Source organism: Tympanuchus pallidicinctus, unplaced genomic scaffold (assembly GCF_026119805.1).
Source record: "Tympanuchus pallidicinctus isolate F22 unplaced genomic scaffold, pur_lepc_1.0 scaffold16, whole genome shotgun sequence".
Lineage (NCBI taxonomy): Eukaryota > Metazoa > Chordata > Aves > Galliformes > Phasianidae > Tympanuchus > Tympanuchus pallidicinctus.
In genome coordinates, this window is record NW_026294679.1 from 23,615,456 (window position 1) to 23,634,585 (window position 19,130).

General features: G+C 43.4%; 1 protein-coding gene across 6 annotated transcripts in view; it reads left to right on the plus strand.

Moving 5' to 3' along the window:
- Window positions 1-19,130, plus strand: part of MICU1 (mitochondrial calcium uptake 1) — a 90,817-nt gene that overhangs the window by 61,012 nt on the left and 10,675 nt on the right. For all 6 annotated transcript variants that reach the window (XM_052677511.1, XM_052677510.1, XM_052677512.1 and 3 more), the window contains 3 exons: window positions 2,955-3,037; window positions 7,390-7,587; window positions 17,031-17,168. In XM_052677511.1, the coding sequence (XP_052533471.1) occupies window positions 2,955-3,037; window positions 7,390-7,587; window positions 17,031-17,168 (419 nt within the window). The remainder of the gene's footprint in view (window positions 1-2,954; window positions 3,038-7,389; window positions 7,588-17,030; window positions 17,169-19,130) is intronic.

Genomic DNA, 19,130 nt, shown 5'->3' on the forward strand with positions numbered 1-19,130 from the left:
GCCTTCTGGTCTCCTTCCCTCATTTCTGTTGCAAAACACTGTATTTGAACAAATTCTTTAAGAACAAAAGCCATTTTTAAATTGTCAACCAATTTCAAATTTAAAAATGTTCATGTGAGCAGGTAGTCCTGTGTTTGAACTCTTACTGAACTGTTACAGCCTAGAAATAAAGTTGGAAAAAAAAATGCAGTTGCCCCAACCAGTTTCTGACTTGCTTCTCCTGGGAAATTGGTTGTAAGGAAAAGCTCTTGATCCTTAATAATGTCAGAGAGGCTTGTGAGGAGATGGCTTGCACAATCAAAGAGCAGGAAATGCAGTGTAATACTGGGGACAAGCCAGAGATGGGTTTAAGGTGTTAGGCAGGCAAACTCCTGCTAGTGAGTTTAATGCTGTGCAAGTTTCTGCAAGCATAAAAGGAAGCAAGGTGGAAGAGGCAAAGGCTGATGTAACCACAAGTGATGGGCATGGTGTGAAAGGGCTTCATTTAGCTGCTGTCACAATGGTTGTTTCCCAGTAAGTCTTGGTCAGCATCCTCGTGCCCGAGTGGAGAGGCAGCAGCCGTCTCACCTGGGACCCATAAATATGGGCTGTCTGGGGCCCACATACACACTGAAGGACACGTGTTCCTGAGCAGGAGCTGGCTGAGCTCACAGTCTCTGCTGCCTTCTCATTCCCATGATTTACACTTGTTGGTTGGGAGAGGTTTTGCAAAGAGCTGATGGCAGGTACATGGGCTGGAGGACAAAACAGTCTGTCTGGCTTATTAAAGGGATGAAGTAATTGAATTTACCAATTTAAAGGCACTTTCCTGTCGCTAGAAAATAATGACTCTGCAAGACTTTGTTGCAGAACTGCTTGCTTTAATGTTCTTCTCTGGGTCTTGTTCTCTGCATTTGGAGAAGGGAAAGGAAAGGAATGGCCTTAGCATGCAGGATAAAAGTGGCTTCCTTTCTCTGTTCATGCTATGTTTCCTCGAGTGGACTGTGATATATTTGCTTTAAGGAAGAGAAGAAGAAAAAAATATAATATTTTGTCAATCTCAGCTTATGAATTATTGTACTGTGGCAGGGAAAATGGGAGGAAGATACCTGTAAGTAAACTACTCTTCTGCTAGCATCTTGTTACTGGATTCATTTTGTTTCCATATTTCCTCACAGAGCAAATGACTTGCAGTGCAGCACTAGATTTTGGGTTAATGAAAAGAAATGCCTGCAGGTTTTCATGTGGAACTTGTAATTACAATGAATGAAATGGATGCATTATTAGTAGAGCAGCTGGAAGGTTCTTAATATTGTCACTCTTTGAGGAAATGAGGAATTGTGTAAATCCCATCATGACACTGCATTACTGGGGGGGTTGTAGTTAGGGTTGACCCGTCCATGGGTCTCCCCACCTGGGCAGGATGAATGAGACAGGATGGAGGTATCTCTTCTGCTTCAGAGTGGCACAGGGAAGGGGAAATATCAGACAATGTGCTGCTGGATATTGACATGGTTGCAGGGGAAATCCCTCATGTAGGGTGTTTCAGTGTTTGCGATTTAAAGCCCAGGTATGGCTTGTGTAGTGTGGGGAAATTGGAAACCCAGAGATAACTGCGGACCTGTATGTGGTGTATATTTCTTGTGGGGGGCAACAGGCCATTTCTGTTGTCGGGTTTAATGGTGTTGTACCTCTCGGTAAGTCTCAAAGTGATTGGAAACCCAACCTCATTAACATGTTTGCTGAATCCATAAAGTGCTGCAGTTTATTATAGCAAGAAGGGGAAATACAATGTAAAAGTCTTCTGGCCTTAAATTTAAGCTGTAAACCAGTGTATAAATCCAGTTCAGTTAATTCTGTGTTAATTTCTCTGAATGATTCCTCTTTGTGCCCCCATCCCTGAGAGGTGCTAGCATAGAGATGGCTGCCGAAACTCTTCTTACTTTTTGAGTGTTGGAAGAAATATTAAAGTTGATTAAAAATGAATGAGGCTGAAGGGGGCTGAGCCTCACTGGTGACCTGCATCCTGCTGCCACCTCTGGGGGGAAGAATGCCCTTCAGAACAGAGGGCTGAACTGCGTTGCTTAAGGTAACTTGAGCACTAGTTAGAGCCTGGTGGATTCCCTGCAAATCCTGGTGAACACCAAAATCCGTGTAGGTGGCATAAATTTGAATGTAGTGGAACAATATGCACTCTCCTACATCGGCTTAATTTGGGGGAAAAAATTATGGCACTTTTGTAACTCAAATGTTGATGGGTTGCAGAACCAGGAATGGAAATCTACTGGAATTCCTTAGGATGCACAATAGCAGTGCAATTTTGCTGTAATAGGTTGCTATGAAGCTAACTTGTCAGCTTGATGCATTCACGCAATTCTGGCTAGATAAAGCCTAACAACATAGATGAAGTGCAGTGAAAAATAGGGTGCCACAGTCTCATTTGGGTTCCAGCTGGTGATCTCCAGCTCATGTCTGATCTGTTATATCTGTACTGAAACAGAGTTGGTAATGATTTGTTTAAATTTGCACAGTGACAGGAGCTTGAGTCTGGAAGAGAATTACCCAGAGCCCTGTCCAGCTCCGTACCAGCAGCTGCTGCACAGAGCACACAGGGACATCAACTGGCTGAGTGTGTATTACACCATGCCCAACAGGCTTCAGTTCCTGCTATGGTGTCATTTGCTTTTGATTGCTCATTACAGATATGAGATGATGTTTTGCTTTCTTGCCTTTTCCATCTATTAAAGGAGTACTTTTATTTTTTTTCAAGAAATGTTTTTTCCCCCCAATCTCTGTATCTAGGCTACTGTTAAAAGCAGCACTGTGACACTTGTAAAGGCTCCTGAGAGCTGCGTTTTCTCCTTAAAAAAAGCATTGTAGAAATCTACTTTCAGATGGCATCATTCTGAGCTTGTGACTCCTGCCTTGTTTTGAACTTGCGTATTTTCTTTAACTTTTATGTTTCTTCCACGTAGCTCCCCAAAGGAATTTTGAAATTGCCTTCAAGATGTTTGACCTGAACGGCGATGGTGAAGTGGACATGGAAGAGTTTGAGCAGGTGAGTTGGATGGCGGGTTGACTCAGTGCTGCTATGTCTTAATTGTACCAGCAGCACTTCTCCAGGACGTTATCGTGATTTATATTTTGTGGTTACTGCTACCTTACATCTTTTCCTCCTGTGCTCTGCTTTTGTGACTTGATTTCTGCTCTTTTTTTATTAAAAAAGATATAATTTTTCGTTGAGCCAGAATAACTTTAAACTTGTTTCCAAAGATTTTGTCCCAAAGGTATCGTTGCAAAGTGTCACTTGTAAAGTGTCTGCTGCTCGTGTCAGAGGATTTTGATTTTACTTTCTCCTGTGGCTTTTACTGAATTTATTACTTTTGTCTTCACATAATAACAAGAACTAATCTGCTTCTAAGAGGAATTTGCCAGTTCATTTCAATGTAAACATAAAAATATTTATTGAGGGGGTGTTTCCATTAGTTTTTCTTTGCTTCCTGCAAAGTTTCATTAGCAGAGAGTTTGCAGGCTGACTCTTTAAAGAGCTTAGCCTGTGTGTATGGTGCAAATGATACCTTCATATATGGTGTGACTTGTGATACTGCAGCAGCAAGAACAGACTGAAGTGAAGACCTGGGAGGTCAGTGGGGAAAGTCTGACCTCTCCAGCTGTAGCAGGACTCAGCTTTTCCCTCACCAAGATTTGGAATGTTGCATCACTATCTGTTATCTCATCTGGCAGATATCCATGGGGCCTCCAGACACTGTCTCTTATTCCACATTTCTTGGGGCTGAGTGTTCAGTGGGCAACTGGAAGATGTTGCATCTAGGCAAAGGAGGAGACTCTATGGTCAGAAAAAATAACTTGCCTTTACTTTTACTTATTTACTTGCAAATTCTTACTTACAGGGTTGGTTGAATGAGTGGTTAACTACAGACGAGCCTGTGAGAGGTCGTGGTTAGCTGTAAATGGAAAGAGCAAGTAGCCAAGCAGATCTGTTAAACGTACCCCATCGCTTCCAATCTTCTGCTGCCGTCCTCCTTAAATTATTTCCTACGGCTGTGATGTTATCAGTTTGCTCCAGAGCTGTGCAATTTATCTGATTAGTTGTGGCTTTAGGTGCAAGATTTGGACTGCAATAGCAGCAGTGTGCTTTATTTCCAATGTGACACATCTTGAAGGAGTGGTGTGTGACATAAATTCAGGAGTTGCCTTTGAGTGCAAATTTGAATTCACAGCACTGTCCGTGTTGTTGTGCTGTGTAGCACTGCCTTCCTAAGTGATTTAGCTTAAATAGGAAATGAAGAATTTTTCATAGTTGAGAATACTGTTCTTCCTTGTATGTTTGAGAAGTAAATGAATGTGATAGTACTGCACCACAGGCATCCAGTAATATTCAACAATTCAAAAAGGTACTTTGCAGTAGTTACTAATGTTCTAAAGTGTGGTTGATGCACAGATAATTGAATTTAAGGAAGGTGGAAAATAGTTAACTGCTTGCTAAAATTGCAGTGAAGCCAAAGCATTAGCACAGGTGTCACGCTTGGCTTTTTTGTTCCGTGGGTAAAGAAAGAAGGAATGTTTCCTCAGGATGCCTATTTTGGAAGTGCTTGGAAAATGAAAGTACAAAATAGATTTAAATAATCTCCAATCATCTGGTAGAATTAAATTATCTCAAATCATCAGGAAGTTATCTGTGTGTTAAGCCATACAAAAATCCCTGGGAAGGAGAACATATTTTTGTTAAGCTTGTTACGTGCGTCACTGCATCTATATAAAGGAATAAAATTACTGTTTAGCATCAGGATGTATTGGTGAAGACTGATCTTTCCAGAGCCTTTGAGTCAAAGGATGCAGGAGCTGTTTTAGAAAGTGAGAAGAACGTGGCAATATCAAAACAAGAAGTGTCTGAGAACACAAGCTTTTTGACTCGAGTGCTCAGTGAAATCAAATTGCTGCCATCTGCTCTGGGCAGATAATGCTGTAACCAATTTGCTGCACTTGGCAAACACAATTAAGGTAAACATCGCTTCGGTGGGAGGCACGTCCTCTTTTTGTGTGTGTATAAATGCAGATGTAATCATTTATAAAATAAACGCACTTTTTTCTTCACTCCTTGTGGTAAGGCCTCGGTAAGAGCACAAAGGATGGCGGGGTTTGAAGATCTGTGCTGTGAGCTGGGCCTGGCAGGAGCAGCTCCAAGTGCCCCATTCCTGGGGAGCATACTGCTAGAGGTAGAGCAATGCAGTTTTGGGGCAAAGGGAAGGAAATGGTTTGGCTCAGTGTCCTGCCTTCCTGTTGACTATGGGCATGGATTTCATGCTCCATTTGGAGAGAATCAAAACCAGGTTTGTCTTGTCGTTAACATCTGAAAACCTGGAGTATTCGTCAAGGAAAACAGTCACTCAGTAATGCAGCTGATGTGTGAGTTAGAGGCTCCAGTGCCTAACTGGAAGGTATTAATTTCTTGTGCCTCAAGGAACAGCCACAGGTCGTCTTTGTGTTGATGCGTACGCTCAGTGTGAGCACTGAATTGCTTGCTGCCTGCATCACTGTCATTTTTACCTTTTCATCCTCTGGTATATAAACCAGAAATTGGTGGGCTGCACTTCTATTTTTAATTAAAATGTTGGATGAAAAGTATGTAACGTGCAGGCAGCATTACTTTGAGTTTCTCTTCAAATCATTGCTTTTAACTATTTTCATTGATTGTTTTTATTATTTTTTCCTCTTGTGTGGTACAAAAGATGAAACAGATCAAACACTTGGGCTGAAATGTGTTTTTTAAAAAAAAAAAAAAAAACAACAAAAAACACAGCAGTGAAGCATCTGTGCAGAACTGCGATCGATGAGGTGCGGGGGAGGACAGTGCTGGCTGGGCTGGAGGATGTACGGCAGGCGCCTGTGCTTCTGGCTATCAGAATTACCCAAAATAGGGACCAGGCCAATTGTTTTGGCTCCGGTGCCCACAGATGGATGTTCAGACTGTCTGGTATTTGCTATGGATGGGAGGGAAAGAGGGGCACGGGGCTGGCTGCAACTGTGAGATGCCGTCTGAATCACACTCAGAAGATGCACTGTCACTCAGCCTGCAGTGTGGTGAGCGTGAGCGTTTGCTTTGCAGAAGGGGCAGGTTTCCCAGCTGGTCAGAAACTGCATTGCTTCAGACAGTTGTTAAATATTTGCCTGGAATGTGCGTGCAGAGCTTACAGTTGAAGTGGAGCACAAAGCAAAAGGAGGAGCTGCTATTTACGTACCAGAGCAGCATTACAAACCAGAGGGCACCTCTTTCCTCACATCACAGTGCATACTCAAACAAACAAACAAAAAAAACCCCTTGTTTCTTTGTTTTGACCTGTGACTTCAGATGTTCCTTGCAGTGAGCTTGGGAAGGATACACAACGTTCTCCAGAGCATCTCCTTTGGGGCTGTAACAAGAAAATATAACATCCTGTATACTGCCATAACAAGGTTCCAGCATCCTTTTGACAGCTGTAGCCATGTGCAGCTGCTGCCTTTGCTTTTCATTCATTCCAACATGTGCTGGTAGGATGAGGCTGAGGACAAAGCCACGGGTCTTGTTGGAGCTCCAGAAAGCCCATTGGAGCTTCTCCCTCTGCTCCCACTGGCTGGGCCGTACAGTGGAAGAAGTTGGCTGTCACATGGAGAATAATCCTCCTTAGAAAAATGAGTTCTTGAGGGTTTTTTGTGGTTTTTTTTTTGTGTTTTTTTTTTTTTTTTTTTTTTGCAGCTGTCACATCCTTCAGTTTGATGTTTTGCCGTATGTTGGGGCTGGTGAACTCATCCTGGGTGTCCTTGCCCCGTGTTGTACCACCTGCTTGAGCTGTGTGGGCCTTCCAGACAGCTCAGGAGGAGGAGGAGGATGTTTACAGTGTTGGTATATTTGGTATCCATGGCTGCTCCCATATCCTTGTCTTCTTGCTTTCTGAGTGATTTACTTAGCCTCTTGACTGCTGATCTTGACCAGGACATCTATGCTGAGTGGTTTGCTATGGTTCCCAGAACAGAGCTTTTGCAAGATATTGCTGTTACAGTGCATGATTTCATATTTGGCTGTGTGAGGGCAGGTATGTCTGCTGATAACACAGATATTTTGCAGTGTGTGTTGCTGTGCTGGAGGCCTGTTTGGGTCGATACAATCTGAAGAACCCTTTACTCTGTGTTGGACAGGACCTCTCTGTGCCTCAGCCTGCTCTAGTGATGGAGGAGCTTAAAACTGCAGCAGAGAGCCCTGGAGTATTTAAAAAACCAACAACAACTGAACTTGTTTTGTATACAGGGGGAAGGAAACATAATGTGAGCAAGGTGGACCTTGTGCTGGCTAACCAGGATTTACAATTCCCCCTGGTGGTTTTTGTTCTAGCATGCTCCCTCTTGTTTTTTTAGGTTCAGAGCATCATTCGCTCCCAAACCAGCATGGGCATGCGCCACAGAGACCGGTCCACGACTGGAAACACCCTGAAGACTGGCTTCAACTCAGCACTGACAACATACTTCTTTGGGGCAGATCTGAAGGGGAAGCTGACAATCTCCCACTTCCTTGACTTCCAGCGCAAACTGCAGCACGATATTCTGAAGCTGGAGGTAAGGCTACCTTACCAAGGCAGGTTTGTCTCATTCCTGAGCAAACTGTGCCCTGAAGGACCGGGGGTTGTAGTCTTCCCAAAGCTCTTCATCTGTGCTCATTCCTTCTTTGCTTCACTACTCTGAATGTTTCTGCTGCATAAGCATTCAAGCCTTCTTTGAATCTTCTAAATACGTGTTCTCTGTTATAGTGTACATTAACCCAGGATTGAATAGGAAATGTCTGTTCTGAATCTTCTGTCATTCAATGCGTCCTGAATGCGTCCTTATTTTTCCATTACTATGAGTTAACAGCAACTCCCAGACTCCTCCTGGTCACATAACTTGACTTCAAGTATCAACCTTCAACATTTGGTTCTTTTAAGTAATGTGAATACAGGAACAGCAACAGCAGATTTCTTGGTGTCTGTCTCTGTTCCCAAGTGGAACTGATTCATTTAATGCATTGCCTTTCACTGGAAAAAGCCTGAAGGTTTGAGTTGCCTTGAGCAAAGCCAGGTTCTTCTTTTAATCACAAGTGAGGATTTTGTGCTCAGGAAGATCCTCTCACAGCCATGTTAAGGTAGTATTCAGAGATTGCTGGTGTTTCTGTCTGATGCACAAATGTCCACGTGCTCAGGCTGTGTGATTCAGCTAGTACAGCTTTTTAATAGGCTGCTATCAAATCGTTCTCTGTGAACTGAACCTGAATTGATTCCCCCTTTTATTTGGAGTTTTACAAATGTAAGGAACTGACTCAAGGACTAAAGCCTTAATGAGGGCAATTGTCCAGCTAGTTGGACATTTAACTTCATTTAAACGTTCATTAAAGCTGGCGGCAGGGCTGTGCATTCGTAGGGGGAGTAGAGTGGTGGTGGAAAAATGTTCTCAGTGGACTGGAAAGTGTTGATTCTTCAGTTCCTCTACAAACTGAAAATCAATGAAATAATTTTTAAGGTTAAACCAAAGATAAAACTTGAAGGGAAGAGGACTAGAAATCTCTCTGTCCTTGCTTGCCTTTCTGGTCTGATTTCCCACTGCCACTTTCTCTCCAGTGTTTGGCAGTGATCAGGCACTGAACTATTTTCTCTAACCCAGTGCTGGAGTTGAGTGGTTCATCTGTGGGTTCTCACGTTGCTCATTAAGAGGCAATAGGATTTTATTTTTTTTTTTTTTTTAGCTTCTTCATACTTGTTCTTCTCCTCCTGCAACAGTTAAGTACTGATTTAGTTCTCAGTGTTGTCAGTCAGTTGTGCATCTTTCTGATGAATGTTAGATGCCTTTCTAACAAGTTAACTGTGCACAGCACAAGGTACTGATGTCTAGGTATGTTAATGAGTATGCAGCCTTGAACACAGTCCATGCTGTGTGATTTCTATGATTTTTATGATCTATGCTTTTTATGATTTCAGCTGAAAATTTGACCTGTGCAGTGCTGATTTTGTTCTGCCAAACGTGTGGGTTTTTTTTTTTTTTTCCTGAATTGAGGATATTAAAGCATCTGACTTTTCTGTTTGTCATTCTCACTGATTTAGGCAGTGCAGACCTATTTCTGTCCTCAGCGTTACATAACGTGGCCTCTCCTCCAATGTTTTTATCTTCTCTGACATTATCTCAAACCTTCTCTCCTTGCTTCACGTTTGATGGTTTTATTCACGGTGAAGTGGCTTTTCATGCAATGCCTAGTGGGTTCACATTGTTCCTTTTCTAAGGAGTGCTCTAATGAACACAGCCTCTTAAAATGTGGTAAGACAGATCCAGGCATATCTGCAGTTAGTATACAAGAGGGTCAGTTTCTTCTTCTGGCTGTGGAGGTAGAATGGTTTCTGACCACCTGAACCCATTTTCTTCTTACTGGTTTTGTTGGTTTTTTTCTGCTTACCAAAATATTCATGCAGAAACTTTCTGAGGATGATTAGGTCAGACAAAGCCCCAGACATTTCCTATTCTTGGGTGAAATGCTGACAGTGTGTTTAAGTAACCGTAGCGACTTTCTTCCCTTTTGCTTATTGTTTTGATGAAAGTACATTTTCCATCACTTCATGAGAACTCAGCAATCAGCTCAGCTATGAGGGAAAAGATGAGAAATGTAACCACAGCCAGAGGGCAAAGAGAAGCTTTTAATGACTTGTTATAACTTTTTGTGGTTTGGCTGCTTCAGTGGTTTCCCTGATATCTCACTGCTTTTCCCTATTGTCTTCCAGAGCAGAAAGTGCAGCGAAGTGCTGCTGCTTCCTCCATGACAGGTATCAATGCCAGCTCTGCCTTCTGGAACTGGTGCCTAGAGGTGTGAGCGTGGCTGGAATCCTTTCTGTGTTGCATGTTGATATGGATTAGCTAAGGCTGCGTGCCTTAGACCAGGTGCCTTGGAGACCAACCCAGCAACAGGGTGGGACCCTAAACAAATATTTGGCTTTTTTTTCTTCATGTTCTGTTGTATTAGCATCTTTGGAAGAGCTCCCTTTTTTCCTATCAGTTTCACAAAGGGTGATAAGTTTGGAGTAAAAAGGCAGTTCAGGCTCTGCAGCCAGTATGTCCCATATGCAGTATTTCATAGCATCATAGAATCACCAAGGTTGGAAAAGACCTAAAAGATCATCCAGTCCAACCGTTCACCTATCACCAATAGCTCCCACTAAACCACGTCCCTCAACACAACATCCAGCCTTTCCTTGAACACCCCCAGGCTCGGTGACTTCACCACCTCCCTGGGCATCCATTCCAGTGCCTGACCACCCTTTCTGAAAAGTAATACTTCCTGATGTCCAGATTTGTCTCAAGTAGTGCTATTTTGAGTGAGTTCTGTGAGTTAGGAAGATGGATAGTTCTTGACATCATCATTTCCGCTATTTCTGCTTGATAGTATCTGTTCCAAATCTTCCAGTCTCCTTGGGACCCAGCCAGCCTGTGTCTCTTCCAGCCTACATTTTTCTGGGATTCTGTAGGTAGATATAGGAAAGTGTTAGCCCTTTGCTTTCCACATCTATGTCACCTCTCTGCTCTCTGAAATGCCACCCCAAACCTGCTAAGAGCAGTGATTCAATCTCCATACTTAGTTTTGCTATGTTTCCCCAGCTCTCTTATTGCCACCAATGAGGTACATGCCTGTGGTATCAAACCAGCTCTGGGACTGTAAGATGAAAAACAGGATTCTGAAAATACAGCTGAGGTGCCATGTGTCACTGTTCATCTTGAAAATTCGGACTTTGTGCTGTTACGTGTGATGTGAGGTGGTCTGAGCAGCTGCTTTACCCTTTTCACTCCCTCTTCTCTGCTAAACTGATTTAAAGTGCAGTTAACTTATTTTCTCTTGGTAAATTGAGCTCCAAGGCCAAGCAGAAACAGTATGAACTCTAGCAGGCAGTGAAAGACTTGTACTCCTGTTGCAATAAAACTGCATGCATTGATTCCACAGAGACTTTTATTGGGATTTCCGGACTGATGGCGTGGTTACGTGCAACCAGCCAATGGACTTTGCTGCAGAGAGATCAGGAGCTCATTACATTTCTGAACTTTGCATTTTCCTTATTCAGTGGGCATGTGGGATGGAGGAGCTCCTCTGCTCCTCATGTCTGGGTACCAGGAGTGTTGCCAAGGCCACAAGTGACAGTGATGTAGTCAGGGCAGAGAGCAGCAGTGGTAGTTGGGCTCTTGGCTGGCAGAGCAGGAGCCGGGTGCTCTGTTTCATCTCACTCTGCCTCTGGCAGTCAAGTGAATGCTTCTCTCTAATTCATCAGACATGAGTATTACAGATTCCTCTCCTTTACATTTTTCTCATTTCATTCCCTCAACACTTGAAATTTCAAAATGCAGATCCTTTCAGAGCTGGCAGGAAGTTATTTTGATTCATGAGGATGAAGGTAAGGTACAGCCATCTTTATGTAACCTCTTTTAATTGCTCATTAAAGCGTAACAAGTTGCTGGTTGTTGGAATTAATTTTTCCCCTTGCAGGCAGTGGTTCTGTGCCAAGGCCAAAGAAATGTCAAAAGCATCTAAAAGTACTTGTTCTGCAGGGATTTTACTGCTGCTGACATGCACATTTTTAACCTTGCTGCTACGTATTCATGTAAGCTGCTTTCGGAGAGCAAAGGGAGGGAAACCATTCAAAAGATTTTTCCTTTGTGAAAGTGGCTTACCTGTCCACTGCACCATGTCCCCCAGTGCCACATCTGAATGTGAAGAACAGTAGCTTGTTTCTGTGTGTGTTATCTAGCTCTGGAATGACTTTCTTGGACAGCCTGGTGTGCAAGGGTGGTGTCCGGAGCAGCTCAAATGTGACTGTTTGGAGACCTCTGATTTTCCAGCTAAAAAGTATTTAGAAACTTTTGCCATGCTTTCTCTTCTGGCATTAATTTGGTGCCCTTTCAAGCATTACAACTTCCTCCCAGACTGTTCTTTTTTTCTGGACAGATGAGGTTGCTGGGTTTTAGGAAGATGAACAGTGCTTTTCTTCTCTGTCAGAGTTGTATATGCAACTTGACGAGATCCTGGCAGTGTGCTTCTTTAGAGCAATAAACAGAACCAGTGCTTCAGCAGTTTGCAGATAAATAAAGCATTACAGCCTGTCTAATAAAGCTTTGAGCGAATACTACTTTAAAGAGTCAGACTGTGAATCTGAGTATTACCCTACAAATCATTATTTCCCAGATCCCTTTGGCTCCTTATTACACACACTTTGCCTTTCTAAACAGGTCACCTTTCTCAAGTATTCTTAAAACTGACAGAATTAGCAATATTTCTGTTATTGATGCTTGTCTAACCAACATTAAAAGTTCGAAAATTATCCTCTGTGCTCTTCTCTCTACCCAAAAGCCCTTGTAGATTTTTTTCTTGCTATTTCAATGGGTAATAAGAAGCACGTGTACATTTCTTTCTTAGGTGCTTGCTTTGAGATTTTAGGGACTCTATGCACTGTTTGTTTTTCTAGAAGACTCCTTCCTAGCAATTTTACAGCTTGCTAAAATGCAGCTGGATAGGAACATGTGTAAGAGGATAGGCGTTACGCTGCTGGGCTGCCTGGCTGCAGTTTATTCACCTTTCAGAGATATCTGCATCAAAGTGTAGAAGGTTTAGGAGAGTTCTGAGAAGTAAGAAAAAAAAACAATAATTTGAAAATGCTGACTCCTGCATGCACAGATGCTGTGCTTTGTGCTTAATCTCCCTTTTAAAGCTGTGCGATGTGACCACGTTTCATAACCTTCCCTGGTTTACAGACCAGCGCAGTCATGCAGCAGCTCTCAGCAAACCCGTGTGGCTCAGGATGCTGTAATTATATTGTCACAGGGTAAGGCAGTGCAATAGAGATGTTCAAGTCCCGCCACGAGCTGAGTGTCTGGGGCTGCTGGGAGCATTGCTGAGAAAAGTAATACCAAGCAGAAGACTCCTGTGCCTGTTGGAGCTGGGAGTTCAAAGCCCTGTGGTATTTTCCAAAACTAAAAACTATCAGGAATTCACTATCTATACCATTTTTCAGCTTTGATTTCCACAAGCATGGCCTCTAAGTAGATTTGAGGGGTGCTGTATTTGCTTGAGAGCTGTTCTGTAGCCAGCACTATTTTAATTTCCATGGGTGTGCAGAGTTCTCTGCCCAAGGTGGTGATGTGTGGGACACTCCTGGCTGTTTGACATGAGAGGATCTCTGGCAGCAAACCAGGACTCAGTTTGTGCTTTGGCATCTGGCTGTGGCCAGGTTGAGGCTGCAGAAGATGGTCTGTGCAGCTGGAGAGAGAGGAGACTTCTTTGTAAACTACATTTTACGTTGCAGTATGTGAAGACTGATTTTGTTAAAGAAATGTGGGGGCTCTGTTTTTCATGGAATTCTGGAAAACTGACATTGCCTTGAAGTTTTATAATGAAGGCAAAGGCTAAGAAATAATACAGTTTCTGTTGTTAGCAATTTCTTGGTTGCCTGCTGCTCACTTGGTTCTCCGGGAGGCCTCCTGCTTCCACGGGAGCATACTGCAAATGAGGGCAGGTAGTGGTAACACAGAAATAAAGAGAAGCCAGTGCAAAGTGTGCATGTACTTCCTTTGAGTCAGAGCACTGAGTAGAATCAGCCTTGGCTCACGTTAACTCAAGCTATGCACTGCTGTCAGGAGTCTGTTTCTATTTTTGTTTTTAATTTAGTGGGTCTTTATGGGCTTGAATTTGGTGTGCAAACAGCTTGGGAGGTGTTGAAGGAAGTCAGAGGTATGTTTTCATCAGCACATCTGAGGTTCTTGCTGATTTGGGTGATGTGTATTTGGCTTTGGTTTAAAAACCAAATGGCAACATTCCCTGAACTTTGTCTGCAGGCTGCAGGTGGTGCTCAGCTGTCCCTGGGTGTCGTGGCTTTCCAGCACTCCCCTCAGGCAGTGCAGACATGGTGCTGCTTTGCACTTAGGTCTGGTGGCCAGATCACTGCTTCTTGCTTTGAAGCAATTCCTGACACTCATAGTTGCTCAGGAGCCAGGGTTTCAGCACTAGGATTTTAGGTGTTCTCGGAGTTAGATTAAAAAAGGCACCAACAATATAATCTTGAAGTTTTCTTTCCAAATCACTGCAGCGTTGTGGCTGAAAGCAGTATTGAAGCAGGGCAGGAAGCAGCAAAGCAGCCCTGCCCTGAGACCTGCGGAACCCAGAATCTACAAGCAGCTCCTAGAGATGTGATGCTGCTGTGCCTTAAGCTCTTAGCTTCATACTCACTCCTGCTTCCCCATTCTTTGTCAGAGCTGAGAACTCCTCATTTGTGAGACAGATGGCTTGAGTTCTGGTGGCATTGGCCATGTCCACTTCCTGTGTATGGGAGGACCCAGAGCAGGTTCTGCTGCCTACACCAGGTGGCTCGTAGCCTTGGAGCTGCCTCATTACCCAGCCATGAGTGCTGCAGCTGGTGGCAGCAGAAGGAGGATGAGAGGAAATTAACTTCTGTGTACAAGAAGTCCCAGCATTTTCCTGAACAAAGATGCTTTTTATGGTGTTGTCTGTGAAGTGGCTCAGGCTGGGTGCTTTTCAGGGGCTGGCAGTTGATTTCCCCCAGGAGCAGGTGGATGGGATAGTCAAAACAAGCAGTGAAGTCTGGGAGCTGAGTGATTACAGGTCTGTCATTCTGTGGTGAATTCTTGCGTTGCCTTTCAGTGAGGAGTTCTGCAATTAAGGGGATGCGGAAGCAGAGAAAACAATCTCTTTTTATTTGCCTTCTGCTTTCCTCACTTGATGAAGTGTTTCTTGTATGCATCAAAGCAAAAGAGGGTAGTCTGAGTTATTCATACTGAAAGCTATGTTTAACATTATCGTTAGAAATATAAGAAGCTTCTCTTAGAGAAACACGGAGATGTTTTTCACACCTAATTTTTTGGTGTGTGGGGGGGAAAAAGGGTATTTTAAATGTGTTTTTTCAGCTTATAGGTAATCTCTTTTATGGTTTGTATGGACGTGGGCTGACTGCATGGATCAGGCTGCTCCAGATTGGTACTGGGACATCTGCTCCGGTGACTTCTGGCTGTACCCATTTCTTCTGCCTTTCTCCTCTTTGGGGAGCACATTCAATTGTCCTGCATATTCCACCGCCTTCTAACGACTATCAATATTGCCTAATATATTTTAGGCTAATTTCCACAGCACCTCAGGTGACACTGGAGAGTACTGTACCTCTAAGTCTTGCAGCCTTACTGTTGTGCACATGCAGAATCCACTGCTGGCACCAAGTGGTGGTGGCTGGAAGCTGTCCAGCAGCACTGGGCTCTCCAAGAGCTTGTCCAGCGAATAACTGAGGGTGCCTTCACTGTGCCTGCTGCCTGCCAGAGTGAGCCAGTGGCTCTGAAGTCTCGATTTATAACTGGAAATATGCTGTTAATCATGCAGGAGAAGACATGCCTGCATCCTGGCATGTAGCTGGAAGGGGCCGCTGCAGCTGAGTGTGTGTTTTTTAGACACTGAAAACAAGGTTCTCACAAATCATTTGAAGCTAAGCTTTGTGTGTTTGATGAAGAAACACCCCTGGCAGCATATCAGGAAAAAAAAAAATTACTATCTCAGGAAATGTTTTGTTGGTGACTTCTAGGAGCATGGAGCTTTGATCCAGGAATGCTGGCACCTGTGAAGCCTAGAGGTGGAAATGGGGATCGCAGCAGCCCCTGTTGCACTCATCTTCTGTTTTTCTGCAAAGCATCAAGGCTTATTTTAAAACCAATTTTTGTGTATTTGCTTAAACTTCTTTTTTATTTCTCACTGAAATTTTTGTGTCTTCTGTACACAATGTTCTCTGCTCATTCCTCCCACAATTAACTGAAGTGTATCTGACACCAGCTGGAGGCAAGTTTTGAACTTCCCTCACCCTTCCCTCACCCTTTGCTATGTTGCTGCTTGGTAAAAGGGTGGGTTTTTTTGTTTGTTTGGGTTTTTTTGTTTTTAGCTCAGTTGTGATTGTACTTGAGACTGTAACCCAGCAGACAGCAGCTGCTCTGTAACACTGGTGTTTGTCACTCCCCTCCTTGGCTGTCCCTGCAATGCATGCCACTGTGTGAGCGCACATAGTACCTGGCTGCCAACTATTGACTGGAGGCATCTGTGTTTTGGTTAAATGTTTCTGTTTCCCCACCTGGGAGCCACACTGTCACCTCTCAATGCAGAGCTAGATACAGTGCTACTGCTCTTCTGGAAGCTGAATCAAGACTTTCCTGAGAAATGCACCTCTTCAGAGTCAATTCGAGATCACGGGCAGAGCTGCTGCCTTTCATCCCCCGCTCCCACCTTGATCTCAGCTGGGTGCCTTGCTGGCTTTGTGTTAGCTGTGTAATTAAGCACATAAAAGCGATTGAGGCAGGAATGGTTAACACAGCCATGTTATGTCAAATTAGTGTTACTCTTGAGATAAATGAGTTGTTCCATAAGAGTTCAAAAATTAATTCTGTTGTTAAATGTCATCGTCGGGCTTGTAATCAGTTGTACATTTTCCCATATATTTTATGGAAAGCAAATAGGGGATTCTGAATGCTGAAACTGGAGTCTTTTGAGCAAGTGGGAAGAAGCTGCTGCAACACAGTTATTCAGGTGTTTGTCCAAGCTGGAAGGCCATGCAAAGTGCACCTTAGTATTTTTTCTTGTCTCGCTCCTTTGGAGACCTGTGGGCACAAGCTTAGTTTCAGGTTAAAAAAATCATCCTGCTTTTTCAAGTTCAGTTCTACAAATAGCTTCCAATAAGATGAAACTTATAACTGAAATAAGATGGGAGGACTAGGTGTGAAAATTTCTCAAGAAGTTGCCTGTGCAAAGAAGTATTGATTCCGATGGAAACAGTCCTGGAGAAGCAACTAATCAACTGTGCGGGGATTTCTTCTCTAAGCACGTCTGCTATGATGTTCATTTGGTGTTACTATATATATATATATATATATTTTTTTTTTTTTTTTTTTTTTTTTTTTTTTAATTTTATTTTATTTTTTTTTTTTACACCCTTGTTGTTTGTCATCTTTTTTCCCTGCAGTTTGAGCGGCACGACCCAGTGGATGGGCGGATCACAGAGCGGCAGTTTGGCAGCATGCTGCTGGCCTACAGCGGGGTGCAGTCCAAGAAGCTCACTGTCATGCTGAAGCAGCTCAAGAAACGCTTCCAAGATGGGGAGGTCAGTCAAATTTGAGAATCTGAGGGGGCAGAGGAGCAGGCAACCATCTCGCACCGTGCTGAGAGATGAGCTGCTGAGTCAGGTTCAGTGAGTACCCTTATAGGCGAAAATGCACTGACGGTCTCTTCCACTGATTTCTCTGAACTGTGCATGGCTGAGTGATGCTTTGTGGCAGAGATGAATGCAAGCCCTGAAGATTTCATGCCCTTGTGAAGGGCTGAGGACAGGAAATGACTTCCCTAAGCAATTGGTTGACATGCAAAGCTCTATCCTTCTGTAACGAGCCATCCCTGTCATCCAGAGAAAAGCAGTCTGGAGAGGCATGCTGACTTTGCAGATGATGAATTCTCCCCAGGAGCAGCGAGATGCAGGAGGTGGGAGTGCAGTAATCATGTCCTGATCAGGGTGTAGGCTTCTCCCTACTGACAGTTTACGAAGCTTACGTTTAGGAAGCAGCACTCTGGATCTGAAGCCAGAATAAATGCTGAAGATGTGCACATAATTACTGGCTTGACCTTGGTTTAATTAACTGCTCTGGTTGGGCAGTTTATTATTTAGTTATGAACTTATGTGAAAAATGGTTTGAATTACTTACGCTTTAGAGAGGAATAAGGCTGCACATTCTGCACCAGTTAATCTAGTAAGAGACCTTGGAATAAAATATGCATACTGAAAAGGACATGTTTCATCAGGTAAAATAAGTATGGTGTGCTGCAATACTTCAGTATTAGAATTTCATGTCTACTTCAGTAAAGGTGGATTTTTTTTTAACTAGGTTATAAACATACAACTAACCAAAATGCGAATGGATGGAAGTCCTTTGCACATTGGGTTGGCCTGACTCTTAATACAACTTCCTCACAAAATCAGATCTGATGTTTATTTCTAGAAGTTCTAGATGCAGAATGTGTTGTAGGGCAACAGAAAAGGACAGACTCCAGCCAACACTGTCTTATGTGGGGGGCTGTAAATAAAACTGTCCTGAACTCCTGCAATGTTCAGGAATCCTCAGTCCATATGAAGCTGCATCAATGACTTTTTCTCCTGTCTTTTCTGCTGGTGTTGGGACTACGAAGGAGAATTTGGGCACACTGAAGCAGCAAGGCAAAAACACCAGTAGGTCTCTGTTGATATACCCTGAGAGCAAGCTCTTGTCAGCGTTAGGTTATTGGGACTTTTCCCATTGACAGTGCTGCAGCCAGGTGAAAACCTCTGATTTAGCTGGGAGCCATCTGTAAGCAGCTGTGAAAGTGGAAGGTGTGAACCAGGACTTTCAGCCACAACTGAGTTTTCTCATCTCGAAAATTAATGTTCACTGAAGACATAATCTTCATAATCAAAACTCTGGATGTTATACTGGTCAGAAATAGCAAGCCTGCAGCATCCATGAGCCTCAGCATAGCTCATGTACTATTCCACCCCTGGTGGTGCTCCTTGGGAGCATTCCTTTGGGAGCCGAACAAGCAATGTCAAGTGAGTTTTCATCTCTCCCGACACCGCGCAGAGGCTCAGCACATTCGGGCACCCCTGAAGTGCCTCACTCAACTGGAACTTCATCAGCAATCCAGTTCAGAAACATGTCATCTGTTGTAACTCTTAGGGAGGTCTGAGCTCGGGTGCTTTTGGGATACGTTGTTTGTCACAGTAAACAATGCCTAAAAGCAGGAAGAAACTGCCTGTCAATACATGAAAATCTCACTTCCCAAGCTGTTGGTCACTAGCTTTAATAAGGCTATCAGTGTTTCCGAGTGTGCAGTTTTGAGTCCATTTATTGGATTTTTGAGTGAGATATTGTGGGTTTTACTCCTCTAGTACTTCTGCTCCCATTGAGTTTTAACAGGAATTATTTGATTTCTTGGGGACAAATACTTTGTGACTGAGTGGCTGTGATGTCTGTGGAATAGAAAATATCCACTCAATTGTTACACTCTTAAACTGCTGGTTCTCTGCTGTGATTGTATA